A 24,797-nucleotide genomic window follows, 5' to 3' on the forward strand; every position below is an offset into this window, starting at 1 on the left:
TTTTGCATTACTGTCACCTTCCTGTCAGCTTTGACCAGTCTGGCCATTCTCCTCGGACCTCTCTCATTAACAACGTGTTTCTGCCTGTAGAACTGCTGCTTACTGGACGCTTTTTGTTTTTCACACCATTCTCTGCCAACTCCAGAGACTGTTATGCGTGAAAATCCCAGCAGATCAGCAGTTTCTGAGATACTCAAACCACGCTGTATGGCACCAACAATCATTCCACGGTCAAAGATGACATTTTTTCCCGATCCTGATTGTTGATATGAACATTAACTAAAGCTGCATGATTGATTGCATTGCACTGCTGCCACATAATTGGATGATTAGATAATCCCATGAATAAGTGGGTGTACAGGTGTTCCTAATAAAGTGCTCAATGAGTGTATATCGCCTCATAGATGAGAATTACACAGTCAACCAAAGACACTTGAGGTCTTGATCTGAGCAGAATTCAGCCAGATACCAGGCTACATCATTCCCACCTATAGAGGCGCAGTATCTGTACATCACTTGGTCCTTTCATCACCTCATTTATCTGTGAACTAAACTGTGATGTCAGCTTTCAAAGGCCTCTTTGCACAGTGAGTGTGTTGATACTTTTTATTCTCAGTTATAAATCTAATACTAATGAATCTTATCACTGAGCACCTGATTGATGAGTGAAATGCAACACAACCACCAGCAACACCAAGCAAATTGATTCATTATAAGGCCTTAATGCAATTCAGCACTCTTGCCACAGTCCCCCCTGCACCCACCTTCTTTTCAATTGTAATTACATTTTGATGTGTGGAACAAGGCTCCGGTGGCTAAAAGTGAGAGCACAGAGATGTTGTCATTATTGTTTCTACTTTGGTAATCAGTGTCTGTTTATCCTATATATAGCTTCACTAGAGAAGGCACTAAGCACCAGGGGGGTGTTTTACAAAGCAGGATTACTGAGTGAGCTGGTTAACTGCACTGAGAACCTGGAACAGCTCCTTTTACTTCAGTCCATGTGCCAGATTTCAGAGTTTTATTCAGCGCAGTTGGTCAAACAGGGCCCTGGTGATGTTTATGGGTCACAGCCTCCATTCATGCTTCACAGATGCAGTCGTTGCAACCGAAGGACATAAGAATAAACATGACCACTTTAATTTACATAGCATTCATATGTCCAAAACTTTATGGTGCCCTGATATGTATGTGTGTGTGTGTGTGTGTGTGTAGTGTTGCACAATAACTGTTGTGCTGGCCACTAAATACATTCAAGAATTCACAATGTAATAATTTTGTTTTGTTTGATTTCTAATAGAATTTATGATGTGCACATGGAAGAAAGAGAGATTTGCTTTTGTATTTTCTGCATCATTAGGGACAGGAGGACTATCCCTGCAACTGCAGAGGTCCTAAAATGGTTCTATAGTGTTTCCCTGGTTTTACTTGAAATCAATCCAGTTTTATTTCATATGAAATTCTCTACAATGGAAGTATGCCTTCACAGAGGGTATTTCATAGAAATGAGTTATTCTGGATATCATTTAGATGCACCCTGATGCTTTGGCAAAGATATAACCTCGGGTGATAGCAGCAGAAGAAATGAAATATGATCAAACTGAGATTGATCTAAGAAGAGAAGAGATGTCCTAATGGAATACCTTATAGTTTTATATACAGTGCCTTACTTTAGAAGTGATTTCCTCTCGAGAGAAGAAAAATACGTACCGTATATGGGAGGAAAACATCTCCTGGTCCTGCTAGTTGTGACCAAGTAAATAAGGAAAGGAAAATGCCCTTTAAGAGTCATGTCGTTTCTATATTATGGAATTACAGCATTGAAGAAAGGAGATTAAACAGCCCACTGATGCAGCTGTTCCCAGCTACTGACAGCTGAAGCAGTGACAGACAGGCAGAGGACCTGGAGTAGAGTAGGGTCTCTGTGTGGATCAGCGCTTGACAGGCTTTGTGTGGATTCACAGCAAGGGAGGTCTTGAAGTGGGTGGTGGGGTCTCCACAGGGCCCGGTCCTGACAGTACTGTGGAAGAAGGACTGAGGTAGAAGAAACGGTAGCCTGTTGCCCTTCAGATAGCAAGTGGTTGGTATTAGGGGAGTGTTACAGTACTGCACTGTAGCTTTACAGCTGAAGAGAGACAGGAAGGAGGGCTCCCAAACGGATCAGGTGAAGACAAGTGAGTTCAAAATGGCGGTTGTCTCCAATGCTATTCTCTCCAGCAAACATATTGATTGGAATCAATCAAATCACCAGATTTTTAGCTACAACCTTCAAACCCTATTGAAAGCAGTGGTTGAAATATTGGTTCTTTCCCAGGTCTAATAAATATAAACTTTTGTGGCAGAGAAGAGTGCGGTACTGTACCTTTGGGGTATCATATTTTTAGCCAGTACTAAGCAGACACAAAGGCTTCAGCTGCTAAAACATAGCAGCATGCTCATGGATAAATGCAGCATATTAGGATTTTTGGAAAGAGAAAAATGGTTAAACATATGGATTTTTAATCTCAATTTAAACATTGAGATAGTCCATGATATACTGGGAGCAAGGTAAGGTAATTGAACATTTCTATTAGACAAGTCAATATATAGACTCTCAAATATGCTGATGATATGGCCTAGGCCTGACTCAATGCAATTACATATTTCTGTCACATCAGCACATTGATTGTATTTAAACCCACAAGCATATTCTTTTTTTTTATTTCTTTACATTACAGAGGATGCATTGATTGAATTTTATTGACTGTTTTTTTTACTGTTAATAAGAATAATGCAGTGGTGTCAGCAGTAGCATGGCGGCTAGGTGTGTATCAGATTTCATGCCAGAAGGTGATGAATGTTTGGGCTCACTTAGACAGCCATGTCAGGTTGCTTCCTCTGTCTGTTTAAAAGTAGTCATGCATGCAATGACTACTGCATCTACAAGCTAGTTTTCATAGAAACAACAGCCAAGATACAAACCCACGCACACATGCCCTCATATGTAACTTATATGTATGTTCATTTGTTTACATTCTTGTATAACCTATACGTATTTGTGTCCTACATCGTGCGACCTTCCACCCTTTAAAACAGTGCCCCCTTGTGTCCTATTTTCAGACACTTCCTGTTCAAGCACGGATCAGGCTCCTCTGCCCTCTTCAGCGCAGCCAGCCAGAACTACCCCCTCACCTCCAGCACCGTGTACTCCCCGCCCCCGCGACCTCTACCCAGAAGCACGTTCTCCAGACCCGCGTTCACCTTCAGCAAGCCCTACAAGTGCTGCAACTGGAAGTGCACGGCTCTGAGTGCCACTGCCGTTACCGTGACGCTGGCGCTCCTGCTCGCTTATGTCATCGGTAAGTACGCGGACCGCCGCGCCGTTTAGACGAATATACAAAACAACCAATTCATAGCATGCGGTCATTTCTACCTGGGTTTTTTGTGCTGATGATTGCAGGATGCTCTTGTTTTCTCGCAGAAACAAACTTGTTTCATCGTTATAAAATAATGAGACAGATGTCTGATGTGGCAGTGAGACTAGAGAGGACACTTGTCTGCTGCTTTAGATTGCGTGTGAGGTATAACAACTGAGTTCATTATGCATTGTTTTATTTTAGCTTTGAAATATGATTTTAAATGAGAATGCATGGATTCGCTCCAATCTTGTCAGCATAATAGGGTTTAAATTGTCCTGGCAAAATTCCGAAAATAGATGTTTCAATCTAACTAACAGTCTAATCATCTTCCATTTAAATTGGCTGAATACTGTAGGTCCCTCTCTCTCCGTCTGAACTGATTTGTGGTGAGTGCTTGGGTGCAAAATGGCTATCACCCATCAACTAGATAGGTGCTATAATTCAGAAGAGCCTGAGGTCGGTCACACTTCCCTTCCCCGTACTATGTAAAGCACTCTGAGACGGGATGAAACCTCTAAGTGCAGTGCATTATTATGCATTAATTGCTGTGCATTCATAATCTTTTAGCATCACATTGATTGAATTCCTGAAATAGTTTAAAAGGAATTTAGTCTTTTCAGCACTCGACATGCCATTTTATTAGTGAAAAGAAATCCTTTATTGAAAGTTCCCAGTGCCATTGCAGATGACGAGTCTTAGCAAAGGGTCAAACCATTTTTTCACTCAGCCTCCATAAGCCTTCAAAATGGCTACCACCCCCCCCCCCCCCCCCCATTATATTCCAAGATTTTCTGTCATTTGTTATGACATCACATGGCTGGTGCTAGGTTACTGGGAAGCCTTTGTGTGCTGTGGTCCTTTGTACTACGAATTGAAGAAAAGTTCCTATTGTGAATGTATTGCACAGGAAGGGAAAGGTTCTCAGCTATTCCATCCATCAGAAAAGAAAGGCTTTTTAGGACAAAGAGAAAGGCCATCTTGTTTGCAAACATGAAAAGAATGCTTTGAATTGTTCATGCTGTGTGCTGTTTGTTTAGCAAGGTTTTACCTCTCCATGATACTCCACAAGACCGATGATTTCCTCCACTTAACAAAATATCAGAAATCAAGGTATATGTTTATCCAGTAGTCTGACCCATTCTGGTTCCTTGCTCATGCATGTTTATTTATCCGCTTATTTTATATTGTCAGTTTATAGAACTGGATTCATCTAAGAATCACGATTGCAACCTCTGGAGGATTATTTCCCTAAAGCTGCAGGCTCCAGTGCACAGCCACCCATGTTTCATTCATTCCTGACACCAGGGCTGTGAACCAGGGGGCATTGTGCTGAGGAGATTCCCTTGGCAATTCCTGCCTGAAGCCTCATAAATTAGATTTTTAAAAAGTAAAAATAGATTAAGAGAAACAAAACTATTCTCATAATATTTTCATTTTTGTTGTGTCCAACAAAGGCTTTAATAGAAACCTTTTTTCTCTCCGAAGGCCCTGACTATGATGACTGCCCTGCACCTGTTATTGCCTGAAAACACTTCCTGCTCTGTTGTCCTTAATAGCGAGATGGCTTTTTAACATGATGCCCCCGAGCGAGCACTATATGATCAATACTGAGGGTTGCGAATGAAACCGTGAACAAGGCAATAAGAACAGATATCCAATTTGCTGAACTGCATGACCAACGTGTTTGTTTCTGTCGAATAGGTGTGGCGCCTGTTTCCGAGTCTGTTTTATGACCTTTGAATTTGTCACAGACTGAAAAAAACGGTTATTAGTTCTAATAGCCTCATATTATTCATTCTCTCTACAGGTTAAGTATTCCAACACACAACGGCATGTGCACATTTTCGGTGTACCATAAATATAAGGACACGCTGTTCAAATGCAGTGACATGCATTTGAAGTTAGTCTTCTGCTGCATTGCTAGGTTCTATTTCCGAATATATCATAATGGATGTAACATCAACTAAAATTAAGGAGCACATTATTCATGGAAATGCCAAATAAATCACAAGGTGGGAGAAATGCATTACCCACAAGCCCCTGCTCCGCAGCGGGACTCATTGCAGATGCCAGTCATCCCGCATTACGGCGAACACAGTGCCAGGCCTCCTGACGAGGGTTTATGAGGTGTAAGCTTTCGCTGTGACACCTTGGGCTGATCGGTGGCTTTGATTTCACTCTGGGAAGGCTGGATTGGAAAGGACATTTAGACAACCTGAGAGAAGCCTGCTGTGCAAGACATCGACACCGCATCACCGACTTTATCATACTCGCGGTTGGGGGAGAGGGAAAAATGCTATTTGGCTGGGACACACTGTAAGCCCATATTGCTCATTTGTGGAGGCTTACAATTCGGTTCCAGGTGTCTTTCACAGTAAAATGGATTTACTCGCATGTCACGAACTTATTTTCAAATAGGGACATATTGTGCCCCTATTCGTATTTATTCATATTTTTTATATTTTGGGAAATTGATTTCAAATTGAATTGAAAAAAAAATAGGTGATTTCCATGACTGTATAATTTATCGCCATGTAGAATGATGTCACGGAACATGGGGGATGGAGTTTACTCAGTAATGGTAAAGCCATTATTCATTTTGTTGTGGTATTTGTTTGTCGCTTTGACTTACACTATGGTGTATAGCTGTATTTTTTCTGAAGCAGTTCTGGTTTATTCCTCAAGGACAACAGTACTCTGCATAGGGACTGAACGCTCAACTTTTACGACCAGTTCGGTTACACTATACCTGACTCCTGACAGAAGTTACAGATGCAGAATGAGGCCAGGCCAGTGACGAGCACAGTCCTGTAAAACGGGACCTGGAGGTTGTCCATTATCCTCTGTGCAAAATCATTTTACTTACTGTACATTTACCAAGCATTTGTCTCCCATGCTTCTCCTGTTGCTGCGTCTCAATACATTTTTATTGGCAGAGTGTATTTGATAATGAAGTGTGCTCGTATCCCACGTAAATACATTTTAAGCTACATGAATTGCTTTCAAACCTCGAGGTGTTGTTGGAGAGGAGTAAGAAGGGGAGGCATTAGCATAATTCTAGCCTTTCTATACCTTTGGGTATATCTGCAGTCCTCATACATTATACACAGACATATCAGGGACCCACACGAAATATAATCCAGTTACACGGCCAGGACAAAGATGCTACTGTGTGGCATCAAGTGGGCAATGAGCCAATTCCCAAACGGAGAGCAGAGTGTGTTTCTGGGTGCATTTTGTTGGCAGATGTGTATTTGCATGATGCACTGATTTCTCTCTCCACTTCCCCCTGACTACACGCTCTGTCAAAGGCTATGGAGGAAACTACGATGCTTCATCAATGACGTGGATGCACCGCTTACTACTTTTGCCTACAAATGCGATCGCCCGCATTTGCATGTGTCAAGCCTTTTTCTGCAGATACATTTAATAGATGCTATCAAGGATTGGCTAATGAAGTCAGAATGTTTCAATTCAAGGTGTATCGACAGGGCGCTACCAAGAAAGGGAGTCGTAGTCAAGGGGAAAAGGAAAGAATCCCCATCCGCCATTTTCTCAGTTCATTAGGGCAAGGTTACAGATACCTGTCTGTTGTGCTATTGGTTTAACAGACTGGAAAGTGTTATAATCGATAGCAGTGAGAAAATGTCAAAGGGCCGTGTGATGTGCGCTGTTGAAAAGCAGTCTGGCATGGATGCTAGCAGATCTTTCATGCTTCATTGTGAGTTTATTGATTGGTGCGTTCTCTCGTTGTCTTAAAGGCTGAACCCCTGCTGTAAGCCACACACTGCCTTCATTGGAAAGACTGCAGCTTCTAGGCCTGAACCTCATTCATGCTAAACTCATATAACCAGCTCCTGTCTGAAAATTACGGCTTAGCTTTTTTCTCAACTGTTCTTATAACTGTTTACTTGTCCCTTATATTCAACCATTTGCTAGTAGGCCTATGCTTTGGTAGTCTTTCAGAAATAAAGGTATGAGAAGTGTCACTGGGGTGGTACCCTATATGTACATCAAATTGTACCCCTATAGTTCATTTGTACCTTTTTTGTTTGGAAAATGTACTCATGTGTACCCAAGGAGAATATTACTGTATCTTCAGGTACAGTTGGGAAATTTGATCCTTGAAGAACAAAAATGTACCTGATCTGGTAGACAAACTGACATATTATATTCTTGTGTTCACTAATTTACATCAGCAGTATGAATGCATGAATGAGTAATAATTATTATGAAATATAGTAAGGGCTCTTTTTTCTGAAATCAGTGGTGCACAGCACAGGGGAGCAGTCAATAGCACAGCACTTTGGCACACTGGGCATGGCTACTGAATTCTGGTATTTTTGTGACAAGAGGTAAGGAGTGTACAACTGAAAGTGTGTAGCGGGGATGGAAAATGGACTAGATTACTCTGAATATTATCAGTGGGTGTGTGGCAGCGGGTTCAATCAACTGTCCTCTATTCTTGCCCTTTAAAAGCCCTGCACATTGCAGCTGGCATACTGCCGATTTCTGTGGTCTACTACTGCAATGGAAGATACAGTCAGTGAGCATTTCATTAGGTATTTATTAGACTTATTTTTTAGACTTATTAAGTCTTCTGCTGCTGTAGCCTATCCACTTAGGGGTTTGACGCGTTGTGTGAGATGATGTATGTATACCACTGTTGTAATGTGTGGCTATTTGCATTACTGTCACCTTCCTGTCAGCTTTGTCCAGTCTTTGTCCAGCCCTTCTCCTCTGACCTCTCTCATTAATAACGCATTTCCAGCCACAGAACTGCTGCTCACTCAATATTTGTTTTTTTACGCACCATTCTCTGCAAACTCTGGAGACTAGTATGCGTGAAAATCCCAGGAGATACTCAAACCACCCTGTCTGGCACCAACAATCATTCCACGGTCATTGTCACTCAGATCATATTTCTTCCCGGTTCTGACATTTGGTCAGAAAAACAGCTGAACCTCTTGACCGTGTCTGCATGCTTTTAGGCATTTAGTTGCTGCTGTATGATTGGCTGATTAAATATTTGCATTAACAAGCTGGTGTGCAGATCTAATGAAGTGATCACTGAATGTATATTTATCAAAAGAAGCTTCTCCATGGTATTCTTGTGTGGGAGCTTCAGATTAGGGCAGTTCCTTTTTTCCAGAAAATGAAGGAACAAATGAACAAATCTCATACTTTGGAGAAATTTGTTACATTTTCACCCATCAAAATTTCAATAAAATGTTGCCTAAATGTATAGTTACCATGGCTCAGTTTTTATTTCCCATGAAACCTGTAGTTAAATAGCTTAAACACACTATGCTATAACAAAGACATAATGACAACAGTATATTGAAGTTTTATTAACCAAATAAAACCAGGGAAGATTTTAATAATGCCAATGATGTCGTTCACAGCAATAAAATGACTCCGCATTAACCAGGGGCGATTCTAGAATTTTATGTCAAAGGGCCCTGAATTGTAGTTGGACAAAGATATTTAATTTTTCTTCTTTTTTTTTTTTAAATGCCCTGCAACACTTAGCATGTCAATATAAAAAATGAGGGCTTTCCTATACCTGCAGAGAACATATAACAAAAAACATAACTCTCTTTTGGAAATTTTTAAAATCTGAATTCAAATTTTAAATTAGAAGTAAAAAAAATAAAAATACAAACAAACATGCACAGTGCAAATAGCTTCCCTCAGGTTTAATTAACAACAATGGCATGGCTGTCTTTTGAATCTCCAAATTACCAAACCAGCTCAGGCGTGCAGCATCCATGAAGAAAATACCACTTTTCCAGTGTGATGGCAGGAACACAGAGTCCATAATGTTCCCACTTATTTTTTAGGCTCATTTGGAAGAAAATAATAATAATAATCAGTCTGAATTTTCATCACAGTTTAAAAAATCATTGCTGCCCTACATTATGCTTGTTAAAATTAAAAACCCATTTAGCAGTGATTTCATTTGGGAGGAACACATTTGAGTCCTTTGTTCCCTAATTCATTTATCCTCATGTAATAATTTATTAACAGACACAGGCAGAAATCTTGAGTTAAAGCAGACAGATTTATAGAGGCAACACTGTTGTGGGCAGCAAAACCTTGCTGGGAACACATGTTTTGGTCCACTCTGCCAAGGATCACTATATTGCAGTGAAGATCAAAGCCCTGCAGTGCTGGTGAGCTCATTGATATCGTTCACAAATCCAATTTGTTTTCATTTACCATGGGCTCAAATCAACATGTCCCGTCCCTCGTCACCCACCCACTACACACACAAGATTAGTGCTGACCTGCAATCAATATTTTGCAGGGAGGGAAAAATTAAGGATTTGGAAAATTATTTTTAGAGGACGATCTCCCCCTAGGACCATCGTACTCCAGGAGACTGGCTTCAGAAGTCTTCCATCACCAAAAACCAGCCTCTGAGCCAATGGATTCTGACCCAAGACCCAATCCCTCAAAGGAGGCCTGAGGGAATTCGACTTCACCTTCACTCAATCAAAATGAAACATTCACCCCACAGAAATATGAACCCAAGGACGGAGAGTGAGTCACTCCTGCTGTTTGCTGTACAGGCACAGTAGCCAAAGGTCTCACCAGCGCTTCCACCTGGCTAGACATGTTAATATGAAGAGGAGTTGAGAGGGCCTGCTTCTTTTATCTCGCTCAGCTTTCAGCCCTGACCTACAGTTTGCACAAACATCAATACATCTGACTCAAGGCCAAACCGGATAACTATTATACAAATACCAAAGTGTTGCATTTTCAAGTCTTATGTTTCGATTCAGTATTGAGGGGGTTTGTATGTAGGTCATTAAGGATTATTAATATTCAATGAGAATAATGCCGCACACACATACACACTCACACATATACAGTCAGCGGTCACTTTATTAGGTGCACCTAAAAAACAGAAAATCATATGGCTGCAACTCAATATATAAAGCCTGCAGACATAGTGAAAAGGTTAGTACTCAGAATAAACATTTGAATGGCATGCTGCATGATCTATGTGACATTGACTGTGGCATCATTGTAGTTGCCTGGCGTGGTGGTTGCAGTGTCTAAACTCATGTAAGCATTTTTGCTGACCATGTGCATCCCTCTATGGCCACAGTCTAGCATTTTTGAAATGGATACTTGCAGCAAGATACCATGTCCCTAAGCACCCATCATCTAGTTCCATGAACATGACAGTGACTTCAGTTTACTGAAATGGCCTGTGCAGGTCCCCAGATGTCAATCCAACATCGCACCTTTGGGATGAGGTGGATAAGGAGGCTCCATGTGTACTTACGCACACCATTCAGTGGGTTCTTACATATGTGTAATTACACTGGTATTTGAGCTGTAGATACGATGTACCAGTGTGTACTTACACTGTAGTTACTTAGTACTTACTCATCTAGTTACCATGTAAGTATGCAGGTATTAGAGACACTTAATACTGTATAAAGTGGGACCATGTGGACTGAAGTTGGAGATTGCACTTACTTTTTAAGTGGACGGGGATTCACTCACACTCATTTCTGAAGTGAGAAATAACGATCCCTGTGGAGTATGTATCTATCTGCCTTTAAATTGAGGGTCCTCCAGACTCACACATTATTACCCCACAATTTACACAGATATCCGCAGGGCTCCAACCAAGAGTAATGCTCTTCAATCCCCCAAGTAATCTCACCATTAGACTGATAATACCTTGATTTGTAGCTACCTTAGCACATGTGATGGCACAGATATACAAAGGTCAGGTGTTCGATGGGTAAGAAATTGGATTCATCCTGCATTCTTGAGAAGAAGCCTCATTCTTCTTGGAGAGACAATCTTTGCACCTTAACTTAATTCTTCTTGGCCATTTCAAGTGACTGGTTTATGGTAGTGCCTAAAAGGCCAACAAAGGTCAACAACCATTGGGAAAAAATGAGCCATGCCATAAACCTTTAAGCATTTAGCTTAGAATATGCTTTCTGTCTCGAGCTAAATTGGGGTTAGCAATGCTGTAAAAGTGCAGTAAAACAAAATATAAATTCTAAAGTAGGAGGCTTTAAAAAAAAAATTTAAGCGACACCCCATGAGATAAATCCAGTCTGGTAATGAAATGTCATTTATTGACTGCTACATTATGTCTTTCTTATACATATTTTAAATGTTTATGCATGCTTCATGAAAATTGGGCAAGTGATAAAAGTGCCAGCCTTTTGATATTTTCGACTGAGGCTAAGTGATGAGGCTTTGGAATTAACCCTTGTGTTGTCTTGTGTTGACCCACCACTATGTTTGACAGCAGAGAAAGACCCCCTAAATGATAAAATGTTAAAATAACTGCATATTTATTTCCAGGAATTCCGTGCCAGTCTGACGTCTTAAAGCTGTTTATTTATGAATCACGATCAAATCATCAACTTAATCTGAAAATGAAAATGGCTCATTGGGAAAATCAGTGTGAAAAGATTCCATGCCTGATTAGCTTCAAGGTCAAATCAAAGGCCCAGATTGTTTCTCCTCTCCGTATATTGATAATGACCTCTATCTATCTCTATTTTTTCCATTTAGGTATTCAAAGGGCACACAAATTGGTTAGAATTTTCTTTGAGTTTAACTGGGCATTCTGTGTGGCTCCAAACCCACAGTTCTTGGTAAGCATTCAAAGCGTGAAAAATTGACAGAAGAAGCAAAAAAAAAGGAAAAAAACAAAGGTACTTTGATGTTGTTCAAAGTCATGCAACTTCATTTGCATATCTAAATAGTACACAAACATATGACTGTTCCTTATGAAGATCATCTTTTGAAGAACAGCTATTTGCTAATCACCAGAAAGCTTTCATTTCGGGATTCCCGTGGTGCCGGTACCTTGTTAATGTTATGGATTTATGCTGTTAAGCTGGTAAATGACTCTGCTTTGTCGTGCTCGCTTTGAAATGTGGTTGGTATATTATGAAGCTGAAATTCCTCGTTTTAATTTTATCACATTATCATTATAATTTTTTCATTTTTGTTACTTAGTAGTAGTGGTGGTATCAATTTATTAATTTGATGTTTAATGAATCAGCTCAGGTTCTGGACAGCAGTATCTCCTCCATGAAATTCAATGTACAACATGCAATACTGAACCCACAAATATAATCTCCCTGGAGAACTGTTTTTGTGTTTGCATTTAACCAAGTAGATTCTCAATCATTTATGGACCTTCCTGCAAAATGAAAGTTGCGATATAATTATTGCTATTATAATATGTTTGTGATGAGTACAGTTGATCCAAACAAGCAATCAGAATGAGAAACAGTGTCATATTAAGAGGTAAAATGTGTTTTTTTCATAACCAAAATCTAAATTAAAATTACTGCAACAGCCAGAATGCCTTGCACAGCTGAATGTTTATTTGACAAACATTTCCATGACAACAAGACAGTTCAGTACTCAATAGTAAGTAACTCAGTTGCATCAATAATAAGTACAATAATCGCAATAATAACATCTTTTATACTAATATATTCATTGCGGCCCATGAACAAGTGAAACACATTCCATAATTTCACATGCTATTTATTATTCAAAGGCAGACTGGCTCCTTATTTATAAGCATACTGAATAATAATATCTATGTATTTAGATGCTCACCGATATAACTTGCCCTCTATTGTCAATGGTGTTTCCACTGTCTTCCTCAGAAATATAGTAGACATTGCAAAATTTACATTACCTTATGTCTTGTAGAGTATGTGGATTTCCAAAATGCAGAGAAGGTGAGGTCCCCTCACACTTGTTTTACCACCCACATGTTACAAAATAAGGAGCTGTTGTCGCTAAAGCAATGGCATCTTAATATAGGTTATACAGATAGAACTGTCCATTTCAGCGCTTTCAAACTGTATATCCTGTTACCATAGTGATTGAAAATTGCACCCTGAAAAAAAATTAATAAATGGAAAAAACCCTCACCAGCCCAGGCATTGGGGTTAATGCCTCTATTATTAGCATTGTGTGGATAATAAAATAAATAAATCAATAAACATTTCTCATATCGTGCCACATGCATTTTTCCATTCAAAAGGCTGAAATGGTTTTTGACTGGAATACAGCTTTGAAAGGATCATTAGTCATGCATAAAATAATATGTTACCATGCAGTTCAATGCGTGCCCCTGACTCTATCTCAGAAGATCTGCCTTAATTGCCCATCTCTGTCACACTGTGCTTTAATAAGCATGTGAACAGCATGGAGTGTTTAATACAGGAAATCCCAGGCAGGAGAAATGTGGATTCTCCTGCCTGGGATGTTTATGCAAAAAAATAGGGTGCCAGGATGAATACATATAAAATGTTTTAGCACTGAGCCCCAGTTGTTTTAGTTTTCGTTGGTAATCTTTAAACCTCTGGTTGCAGTATGTGACTGGTGGAGTCATTGGTAATCTTTAAACCTCTGGTGAGAGTCTGTGACTGGTGAAGTCATTGGTAATATTTAAATCTCTGGTCAGAGTATGTGACTGGGGGAGTCATTGGTAATCTTTAAATCTCTGGTTGCAGTATGTGACTGGTGGAGTCATTGGTAATCTTTAAACCTCTGGTGAGAGTCTGTGACTGGTGAAGTCATTGGTAATATTTAAATCTCTGGTCAGAGTATGTGACTGGGGGAGTCATTGGTAATCTTTAAATCTCTGGTCGAAGTATGTGACTGGGGGAGTCATTGGTAATCTTTAAATCTCTGGTCGAATTATGTGACTAGGGGAGTTATTGGTAATCTTTAAATCTCTGGTCAGAGTCTGTGACTGGTGAAGTCATTGGTAATATTTAAATCTCTGGTCGAAGTATGTGACTGGGGGAGTCATTGGTAATCGTTAAATCTCTGGTCAGAGTCTGTGACTGGTGAAGTCATTGGTAATATTTAAATCTCTGGTCGAAGTATGTGACTGGGGGAGTCATTGGTAATATTTAAATCGCTGGTCAGAGTCTGAGACTGGTGGAGTCATTGGTAATCTTTAAACCTCTGGTTGGAGTATGACTGGTGGAGTCATTGGTCATCTTTAAACCTCTGGTCGGAGTATATGACCGTATCTCTCTCCCACAGCAGTGCAGTTGTTTGGCCTGACCTGGCACCTGAAACCTGCAGATGGGCAGCTCTACGAGAACGGCGTCAGCAAGTTCAACAAGGACTCTGAAACCATGGAAACCACCTTTACACCTGCAGATACTTCTGGGCCTGACAAGACTAGCAGAGGTGATAAAGGAGGTGAGTGTAAATGCTCAGCCTTTGAGAGAGAGAGAAAGAGAGAGAGGAAGAGAAAGAGAGAGAGAGGGGGGAAGGCAGAGGAGCAGGTGTAAAAGAGAAGATGAATAGACAGAGTACTGTATATGGAGTTTTTCTTTTCGCTCTAGGGCCTAGTGCTGCAACAGTGCATTGGCAGTGTTCTCCGAGCTGTTTCATCACACAGATTAAATTATTATACTTTGGGAAATGCCAGCGCTTATTCCCATAACCTGCAGGTGCATTGTGAGCTATATGAGGTGTAGGAAGGCCCGATAAAACTGTGCTTTGATGGATACCATGCGTGAGAGGGATACTTATCAGGAATGAGTTCAACTGGTGGACAGTTGGGTCTCCTGACTGCATATCTAGTGTCTTCTTGCAATCTGAACCAAAGCACTTTCACTGCGAAGAAAGACATGGGGCCCCCATTCACAAAGCTTTTTTTCAAATTCTTCTCACTTTCGTTTTTAATAAATAAAATTCTGATGAAAAACGTGCGATTCATGAAATATATGCAGACCGTTTTTTTTTTCCATATCTCTGTTACAAATCAAGGGAAAATACTTTGTCCATTATAGAGAATGCTGTGTATATATGATGTATTCTTGTTCTTGTGGAGGAATCTAAGTTGCTTTGGATTAAAAGCATCTGCCAAATGACAAAAATGTAAATTAACTATACTGTATGTGTTTGCCTCACAATGGTACAGACAGTAGATACACACACACGTGCATATCACACCCACACACACACACTCATGCACACACACACACACACACACATCCGTACATTCAACACATAACAGATACAATACAGAACCGTACTTCCCTCTAGGGTTGCGCACATGTCCCTGGTTCTGATTTGCACTTCATTGTACATCGCTCTGGATAAGAGCGTCAGCTAAATTACTATAATGTAATGTAATGTAATACCAAACATGTTTTTAATCACTCTGGTCTAAGGGAGTAGCATGATTTATAAAATATGACATATACTGAACTGTAGAGTGAGACCATTTTATTTTGTGTCGCCTAGAAGCTCAAATGAATGAAGATAAGGACAATGGACAGTTACTGTAATTAAAGAAATGGAGAAAGTGCCTGCTCTTTAATCTCTGAGGAGTGCGAGCTGGCACTGCACACTAATTTGTCCAGTGTGTTAAGAGGTGTGGTTCAGTGCTATGTGTTCTTAATACTTTCCCTCAAGATGTTTTTTGTATATAACTGTCCTTATGTCTATATCCAGGTATTTTATTTATATTAAAACAAAAGAAGAACTTGGAATTTGGCACGTGACATATTTTGTTGCGTTAATTTAACTGCTTTTTTTTTTTAGTTTAAGCGTCTTCCTAAATGTGATGGCTAATAAATAAAAAATGTATTGTTTTTTATTCATTCATTAATTAATTTACTTGCTGAAATGTAGCCAGTGGGGGAAAAGGTGAGGGTGTTTAAAGAGAGATCAGATGATGGGGTGAAAAGCAGGGTAGTTTATCCCCTACATTGGTTCTGCCTTGGCATGATTCAATATGAAAGCTGCAGTAGCAGTAGAGTGTACCAAGCGTGCACTTTGTACGCTAGAGACATAATGAAATGCAATAAAATGGGGTTTGTCGCACGAAAAGCCCTGCTGTAAAAAGCCTTAAAGCTTTTATCTTTTGTAAGATTTATAAAACATGATGGCCCAGATGGGTCTAATGCAGGCACATTAAGAATCTGCTAATGTCAATTAAATGGAGGAAAAAAGCTCCGTTTGGAGCTAAAAATAAAGAAGAAGAAGAAGAAGATTAATGGCTCAATTAAGTGTGTGAGTTAAAAGGATGATATAATTGAAATGTTAAATACCTGTGTTGTCCTGCGGTGTTCATATTTTTGAACTAGAAGTGGGTGGTAAAAGGGTTAAAATTGAATATAAATAGATCTGCCTTTTGGGCAAATGGAATTATCGCCTTAGTGACTTCGACTGACATCAATTTGGCAACGAAATTGGAAGAATGGCTGCAGTCTTATTAGGTGCCTTGCTCAAACAACCTTTTAATTGAATCACCTTAATTATAATGACCTGTTCTTACTTGATATTTTTATTCCTCCTAAGGTGTGGATTCCTTTGAAAAATCATTAAACTTATCCATGCTGATCTGGTGTTGGGGTTTAAAGAGTAAAGACATCTCCTTTTCTTTTGTCTTCTGTCGAGCCAGCCATCTATTAAGTTCCCATCCTGTTGGGTTCTTCATTAAGTTGTGAGCAGTAATAACTACAGTATAATTGAAACGATGCTTGAGTTTCTTAGGAAATAGATTACATGTGTAATTGTTTAATTCTGATAACTCCTGGGGCGAAGAAAATTAATCAGGTTACATGTCAGAACTCTTATTAGAGTTAATATCTGCTCCAGACTTTGAAGACACACAGTAAGGAGGCCATTTGAACATGATGACCCCTTGTTAAATTCTTTTACCCTGACCAATGCTTTAAAAGACCAGGAATAGCAATATTCCTGTATAGTTTCTTCGGGGCGACTTGGGCATACAGTACTATTTTCCAATTTGAACAAGAGTGACTCAGATGAAATCTAAATACCTTGGCAAGTTAATCAAGCAAAGACTGGTTTATCTTCATATCAAACAGCATCAGAGATTACTCATAGTCTGTCATAACCACAGAGATAAGAAATACACGCTATTAAGAAAGCACCAGGCAATTGAAATAATAAATGAAGTGAGCTTTAGAAGTGTGTGAGTCGCTTATGCAGAGAACGCTATCAGCGCGGTATTATGTTGACACTCGGATCTGAGAGTTGTGTGTAATGATCACGGCTTACAAATCACACACATTGGATGTCACGACCTTTGCTATTATAGAGTGGTCTCATGCCTGAAACAGGGTGTCGATTTCTGATCATGGCTGATGCTCCAATGGGTCTGAATAATGAACTGTTCATACCCTGTGGATAAAATGGATTGACAGTCACGTGCCTTCTCATAAGCCTTTGTTTGTAGCCATAGCTGTTTATTCTGTCAGAAAAGTTTTTCTCATAGGGCTGATGCGTTGTAAAGAGAGATAGACTGTGTAGACTGATGAGACGGGAGGAAATGTGTGCAAGCGGACAGTGTGAATGACAAGTGGGAAAATCAGTTTAGCGTGTGTGTGACTTTCTGTATGAAGCCAAAGCAGTTGCATTGTATCTACTGTATTATATTGTTTTTAAACAATACGTCCAACAATTTGTGTGTGTGTGTGTGTGTGTGTGTGTGCATGTGTGTGTGCACCCGCATGTGAATAACTGCACCCACATATGTATACATATGTCTGCTTGCATGTACTGTGTCTGTGTGAGTGTACTGATGTGTGGGTGTATGTACTGTGTATGTGTGACTGTAGTGATGTGCAGGTGTATGTACTGTGTATGTGTGACTGTAGTGATGTGCAGGTGTATGTACTGTGTATGTGTGACTGTACTGATGTGTGGGTGTGCGTATGTTGCAGATAAAAGTGTGCATCAGAAGGGCAGAGCGATCGACAGAGGGGAGGTGGACCTCGGGACCCAGGTGATGCAGACCATTCCTCCAGGCCTGTTCTGGCGTTACCACCTCACCGTTCACCACCCCACCTATGTCAAATTCAACATTTCACTGGCCCGGGACGCTCTGTTGGGAATCTACGGAAGGAGGAATATCCCCCCTACGCACACTCAGGTATGCTGCAAAGACGCCCCTCTCTTAACCTACACAGCAAAGGCAATAACCAAAACAAGAAAAATATGTTTAGCTCTACGATGCAGTAGGGCTGATATCACAGTGAATGTTTAGCTTAGCGTTCATGACCTTTAGCTGGGGCAGGAGGTGTACCATGGTAAAGATGAGTAAAAACTTAGATTCAAAGGTGCTCTCTGAACATATTTATTTAATTAGCATATTAGCACAGAAACCATGAGTAATGCTAAAATGCTATACTAACATGTGTTTGCCCTCAGAACTGCTGCTCACTGAATATTTTTTGTTTTTTGCGCCATTCTCTGCTGCACAACTCTTAGACGGTTATGCGTGAAAATCCCAGGAGATCTGCAGTTTCTGAGATACTCCACATTCTGACATTTGGACCAAAAAAATATCTGAACCTCTTGACCATGTCTGCATGCTTTTATGGACTTAGTTGCTGCCACATTATTGGCTGATTAAATATTTGCATGAACAAGCTGGTGTACAGGTCTACCTAATAAAGTGCTCACTGAGTGTATATAAGTTGATTGGGTACAAATATAAATACAGACCAGGACAGGACAATTGGAAAGGGGTATAGATTTAGTTGACTCTCAAGATATCTCAAGCTGAGCGTTTGATGCAGTTTGTTCTAAATTCACAACTAATTGAATAATAAAGTCATTGTAGTTTCCAAATGATGAAAGTGAGACACATTTAGGGTTCTTCACTAGATGTTTGTTAATGTTATTTATTTATTTGTTTATTTGAATCAAAGGCCCTGAGATGAACTCTAATTCCCAAATCAGTATTTGAGTACTCTTTTCGTAAAGTGCACATTGGATTAGCTTTGCTTGATGTTATGACATTATGATAGACAATAGGCAAAATCAATTTAACAGATAAGAAACTAGACAATTAGTGTCTAAAAACGAATGACTAATAATACTAATATACAGCCACATGTATTCATAGGTCTCTTCCAATTACTGTAGCATTTGTGATATGTAATTACAAGTTGAAATGACAAGTGTACTGCTTTTATCCCTGAGCTCTCTGAAGAATGCATGGGTGTTTATTTGTGTGTCTGTGTGTGATTAATGTGTGGCATCAATAATTCATCCACACCCATATTCTCCTTCGCACTGACAGACATATGTATGCTTGTCTTGACCAGGTTTGTACATGATGACTGCTGACAGTGTACATAGGAGGTCATTATGGTCAAGTGAACCTGGTCCCTCCTGCTGTGGTTTACCCTGTCCACAGTAGGAGGCTTAGCAGGGTGATGTGTGTGTGTGCGTGTGTGTGTCTGTGTGTGTGTGTGTGTCCTCACACCCACACTGCCCTGCTCAGCCATTCACGAGTACATGAGAGCGTGCTGTTGGTTTGTATGTAATTGGCCATTAATTCAAGCCTGTCTTCAGAAGCCTGCAGATCTCTGACTTGATTCCATGGGGGATTTCTTTTAACCATGTCAATTAACATGGAAAATGGAGTAGATTCATCTTCAAAAGGAATATTTATCTGAAATGAGATGAGAAATTGCGTGCCATTCAGTTTGTAAATGCAAACCACAACAGAACGATTGCTTTGAGTTGCTTCATCGTCATTAGCAATCTTGTGTCATTTCACATCGACCATAAATGTCCCTAGCATGGCTGTGTAGTGTGGCTCCTCTGTCCCGCTTTGCAAAGGAGTTTAACAGAAACCGTGTTTCAGCTTGCAGGGACGTTGTCCTACTGGAAGCCCAACAGAAGTTAATTAATGTGGAGGCTGCTTTACCTCCGATGACTTGCCAAAACCGAAAACAGAAATTGTTCCTCAGCCCTGGGGGAGCATCTGGCTGGAGGCTCACTGAACACTCCTGAGGCAGCATGCTCATCAGAGCTGGTCTGGCACCCCAGGGCTCCGTAGCAAAGCAGCTTGTATCATCTGCCCGTTTTATTTTAGATGTGTAAAAATAAAAAATAGGAAAAAAATACAATTCCTTCTTGCCTTAAGGTGTGTATTCTACACACCAGTCACCAGCAGACAATGAAATAATGTGTAGCCTGTCTCCCTCATCTGTGGGAAAATGTGAGAATACTATAGGAGTGACACAATAGAGGCTGGAGTACAATGCCTGAGGTAGTTGTCAGCTTGCACATTTCTCCTTAACGTACACACAGCCAGCCCAACCACACTTCCTGTTGAAGGATAACACTGCATTTGTGTACCCCACCTTACTTCCTGTTGTAGGCTTTGTCGGCCACTGTATCATGTGGTGCACAGACACCTTTTATTTGTGTTATAAGTCCTGTTAGGAGACCCTTTTATACGGCCAAATAATTAGGCAATGGGTAGCAGCTGGACTAATTACAACCAGCCACAGCTGCCACCCTGTCTGTGAGTCGGGAGGGTGCTGTCCGTGTCCCTGCAGCTCTCCCAGGTTACGGTAATTCTTGGGTGGATTTCCTGTCACTGCTAAACTTCTGGTGGTGATATCACTGGGGTTAGGTGGACTACAGTGTGCACTTCGTGTAATGTGTATGTTCATATCTCTTCACTCTCATCAATCTGTCTGTCCTGTCTTTGTATTTCATCACCTCTATATTTGTCTGGCTTTTTTTGTATATGAGTCTATATATCTACTGTCTCGTTTGTTTATTTACTTGTCTTTGTCCACCTGTCTGTCCTGATTGTGTGTACATTGTCATCACGTGTAGCTCTTGTGTACCCTCGTCTCTGACTGTTTGTTTTCCATGTTTATCAGTTTGACTTTGTGAAGCTCTTGGATGGGAAGCAGCTGATTAAGCCGGAGATGAAGGGGTCGGAGGAGTCCAGCTCTGCCCCTCGAAACCTGATCCTCGGCGCCCTGCAGGAGACCGGCTTCATAGAGTACATGGATCCTGGAACCTGGTACCTCGCCATTTACAATGACGGCAAGAAAATGGAGCAAGTACTCATTCTCAGCTCCAAAATTGGTAGGCAACATATTATGGTTCAAGGAGATGAAATAAAGAATCCAAATGAAAATCATGTTTAAGCTAGTGATGTAGATGCAGTGTTGATGTTATTGGCGTGTGATGCCATGCATGATTTGTGTGCAGTGAATATCGCTATGCATGGTGTTGTTTTGATAGAAATCAAACCCTGCCTGAATGTGAAATCGTAAATCTCAACGTGAATCTGATATTCATAATCATAGCTATACCTTCAACTCTTCAACTCCATCACATGAAAAAGAGCTGTTACAACCCACAATCCTTTTTTACTGCATTCACTGCATTGCTGTAAAAGGTGAAAAAAATATGCGTGCTACTTTTGAACACTTGAAATTGAATGTTGACGCTTATCCTCTTTGAGTAGACACATTTCATTTTCTGTCACTTTTTTCTTTGTTTTTCAATGTACCAGGGACTACTTTGATGTATTATTTGAATTGATTGTTTTGGCTCATTCTCAGTGAAATAACAATACTACGAAAATGTGTCACAGTAGAAGGTTCACTGCCAAATAGAAGCTGGCATTTTTTAAATACATCTGTACTAAGGAGTTTGTGTTTGTGTGTCTGTGTGTATGTGCGTGTGTGCATCAGAGATGCACTGAGAGAGACTAGCAAACAGACTCAGAGACAAACAAATTAATCATGGATGATTCTTTTTATCTTTCTTAATGAAAAATGTGCGGCAGTTCTGTTTTTCTATGATTATTATGCTGCCACTTGATGGTTCCTGGTTTGGGGAGGCAGTGTTGCATTGCCTAATGAAAACATCTTGATGGTGCCAGCCGGGTATTTTTTTATGTAAAGAACTGCCAGGGGTTTCACACAGCTGAGGAGAAAGTCTGTCGCCCTTAATTGACTGACCTTTGGTGACCTCTCTGTGAGCATATGAGGAACGGGATATACTAATGTACTTGCCATCTGCTCTTGATAAGGTCCTCAGTCTATTTTACCTCATTCTACTGCACACGCTATAGGGGAGAGTTTGAAAACGAATGTATTCAAAACTAATGTACCCACGGGCGGAGACAATAATTATACTTGTCAAATTCTACTCCTGCTTTTTTTACTTTCATTTTGTTTGAATTATACTATAATTTAAGGGTTTTTTTCATGATTCTTTTCTCTCGTCCGTGCCTTATAAATCTTTCATCACATGACAGGCAGGGATCCAGAGGGTGCCTGCTTTAAGATTCCTACTCGTAGTGTGATTGCTATTTGAATATTGCATTTATCAGTGGCTAAAGTATGCATGAGAGCAGTCTGAATTAAAATGGAATTATGCATTTAAGTTCACGGAATGGGTGGCTATTCCCAAGAGTGGCAATACAGCCATAATAAGCCTCTAATGAGTCTGGCTGCTTGCGTTATGCTATCATAGAAGCACAGAGCCAGCTCTCTCTCTCTCACACACACACACACACACACACACACACACTTTGTACTCTCTAAGCCTATATGAAAACTGAGCTCTGTCCAATTCTGAGGAAATACTCTCCTATTAGTATGTCGTCTAAGTACGGCAGGAATAAGCTTAAGCCGTCAACTACACACTACCTCAGTGCGATGTTTTAACTGTGACTCATTACATCCCAGAACCTGCCCTAAGCCACTCTCCAGAGGTTTCATTAGGATGTATCAGGATTGGAGATTAACCCTTGCCTGTGATGACCATGTGCTGTCTGTGTGCAGAAACCATGGACGGTTGCTCCACAAACTGCAATGGGAACGGCGAGTGTGTGGCAGGCCACTGTCACTGCTTCACTGGATTCCTTGGCCCTGACTGTGCAAAAGGTAAGCCTGAATATCACTGCGTTTCTGCCGGCTCTTCTCCTCACCATGGCAACCCATTTACTGTATGGACATATGGTATGCACGAGTGCACTTTCACAAAGGTGGAAAGTGTCACAAAGGTGGCACTAGTATACATGTGAGGAATGAGGAAAAAAGCTTAATTGAAGCATAGAGTATGGTTTGCAGGGAAAGACAGAGCATGTGGAAAAAACTATATTAAACATGAATTAGCATGCACTTCCACTGGAGAGGATCAGTGTCAGTTTTTGTAATTTTGGAATAATGTTTACCTGACAGCTATGTGAATTCCCACCCAGGGAGTCTGAATGCTATACAAACAAATGCCTATGTTCTGCTAATTGCCCCCAACACGCACAAGCACACATATCCATTGCTGTTGCAAGGACTTTCACCCATGACTGTGGCTAGAGACAATTTTGGCTGTGGCTGCCAGCTGTCTGCTGTCATGGAATGAACTAGGAGAGATGTGGATGTTGCTGATTCTGCAGGCTTGCCAACAATGAGGATAGAGACTTGCTTTTCTCAAATGCTTTCTTTAAATGTTTGCTAATATTACCAGCATTTTGAAGTTTATAGTTTCTCAGCAGCAGTGACACATTGGCATAATGTGAATTCATTGGCATGGATTTGCGATTAAATGCATAAAGAATGGTTCTCATTACTGCCAGGAAAAGTATCTGTGCCGTATGTGTAATTATCTACAACTTCTTTATCTTCCTTGTCTGTTCTTTGTTTGAGTTTTTATTTGCAATCGCAGTTTATTGAAATCCAGAAGTTTTTTTAATGATTTATTTTGTATTCTTATCTGAGTGTTCTCAGCTTCTTTTTTAGGGCAAGAATAAAAAGTGCCTTGATAGAATACAATCCAAATTATATCTCGGCTCTGGATGTCTTAACCATTGCGGTGTGTTCGTTTTACTGTATGCATGCAGCAAGTGTACATAGGGTCAACAGTTACCCACCTGCACCGGACCACCTCTGATAAAGCCTCTTCATTGAATTCTAAACCCAAAATCAATATTTTCCATGTAGAAACAGCATGTTACTCATCAATAAATCAGTGACTCACTGTTTTCCTACTTTACAGTCCAGAGAGTCTAGATCATTCGTTTTTGCTACAAAACACAAATCATATAGATTTTTTTGTTTTCTCACTGTAATAGATGTGCAGTGCTTAACTTTTATCCAGACTTCTGATTGAATCAGTGGAGGGTTAAAAAAGACTTTGAGAAAATAAGACTGTTGTGCCCTGAAGGTGAACCACTTTTAAAAATATATTTAAAAAAATAAAAAATGTTTAACTTGAAAAAAATAAAAGAAATTGAAAGAAAAATGATTTGGGGGTTCTCGCTGCTGTTAAATGGTCATTTTTTAACCTGCGGACATCAGTCAACACTCTTATCAAGGGCTTAGTTGACCTGCTAGGGCCCTCTAGGACCAGGGAGAGTAGCCCTGTTCAGTCTGTAACTACCCAGTCCCAGGATGGACTAGCCCTGCGGACACTGTAGCCCTCCAGGTCTCGGACCGAGTAGCCCTGCAGACACTGTAGCCCTCCAGGTCTTATACTGAGTAGCCCTGCAGACACTGTAGCCCTCCAGGTCTTGGACCGAGTAGCCCTGCAGACACTGTAGCCCTCCAGGTCTTAGACCGAGTA

The 24,797-nt window shown here is 40.4% G+C and overlaps 1 protein-coding gene across 1 annotated transcript in view; it reads left to right on the forward strand.

Moving 5' to 3' along the window:
* LOC133124624 (teneurin-1-like) overlaps positions 1 to 24,797 on the forward strand; it is a 217,602-nt gene that overhangs the window by 106,303 nt on the left and 86,502 nt on the right. Inside the window, exons 5-9 of the mRNA XM_061235984.1 lie at positions 3,100 to 3,338; positions 14,466 to 14,627; positions 18,131 to 18,339; positions 21,098 to 21,308; positions 23,021 to 23,122. Of these exons, the coding sequence (XP_061091968.1) occupies positions 3,100 to 3,338; positions 14,466 to 14,627; positions 18,131 to 18,339; positions 21,098 to 21,308; positions 23,021 to 23,122 (923 nt within the window). The remainder of the gene's footprint in view (positions 1 to 3,099; positions 3,339 to 14,465; positions 14,628 to 18,130; positions 18,340 to 21,097; positions 21,309 to 23,020; positions 23,123 to 24,797) is intronic.

This window comes from Conger conger, chromosome 3 (genome assembly GCF_963514075.1).
Source record: "Conger conger chromosome 3, fConCon1.1, whole genome shotgun sequence".
NCBI classification, from domain to species: domain Eukaryota; kingdom Metazoa; phylum Chordata; class Actinopteri; order Anguilliformes; family Congridae; genus Conger; species Conger conger.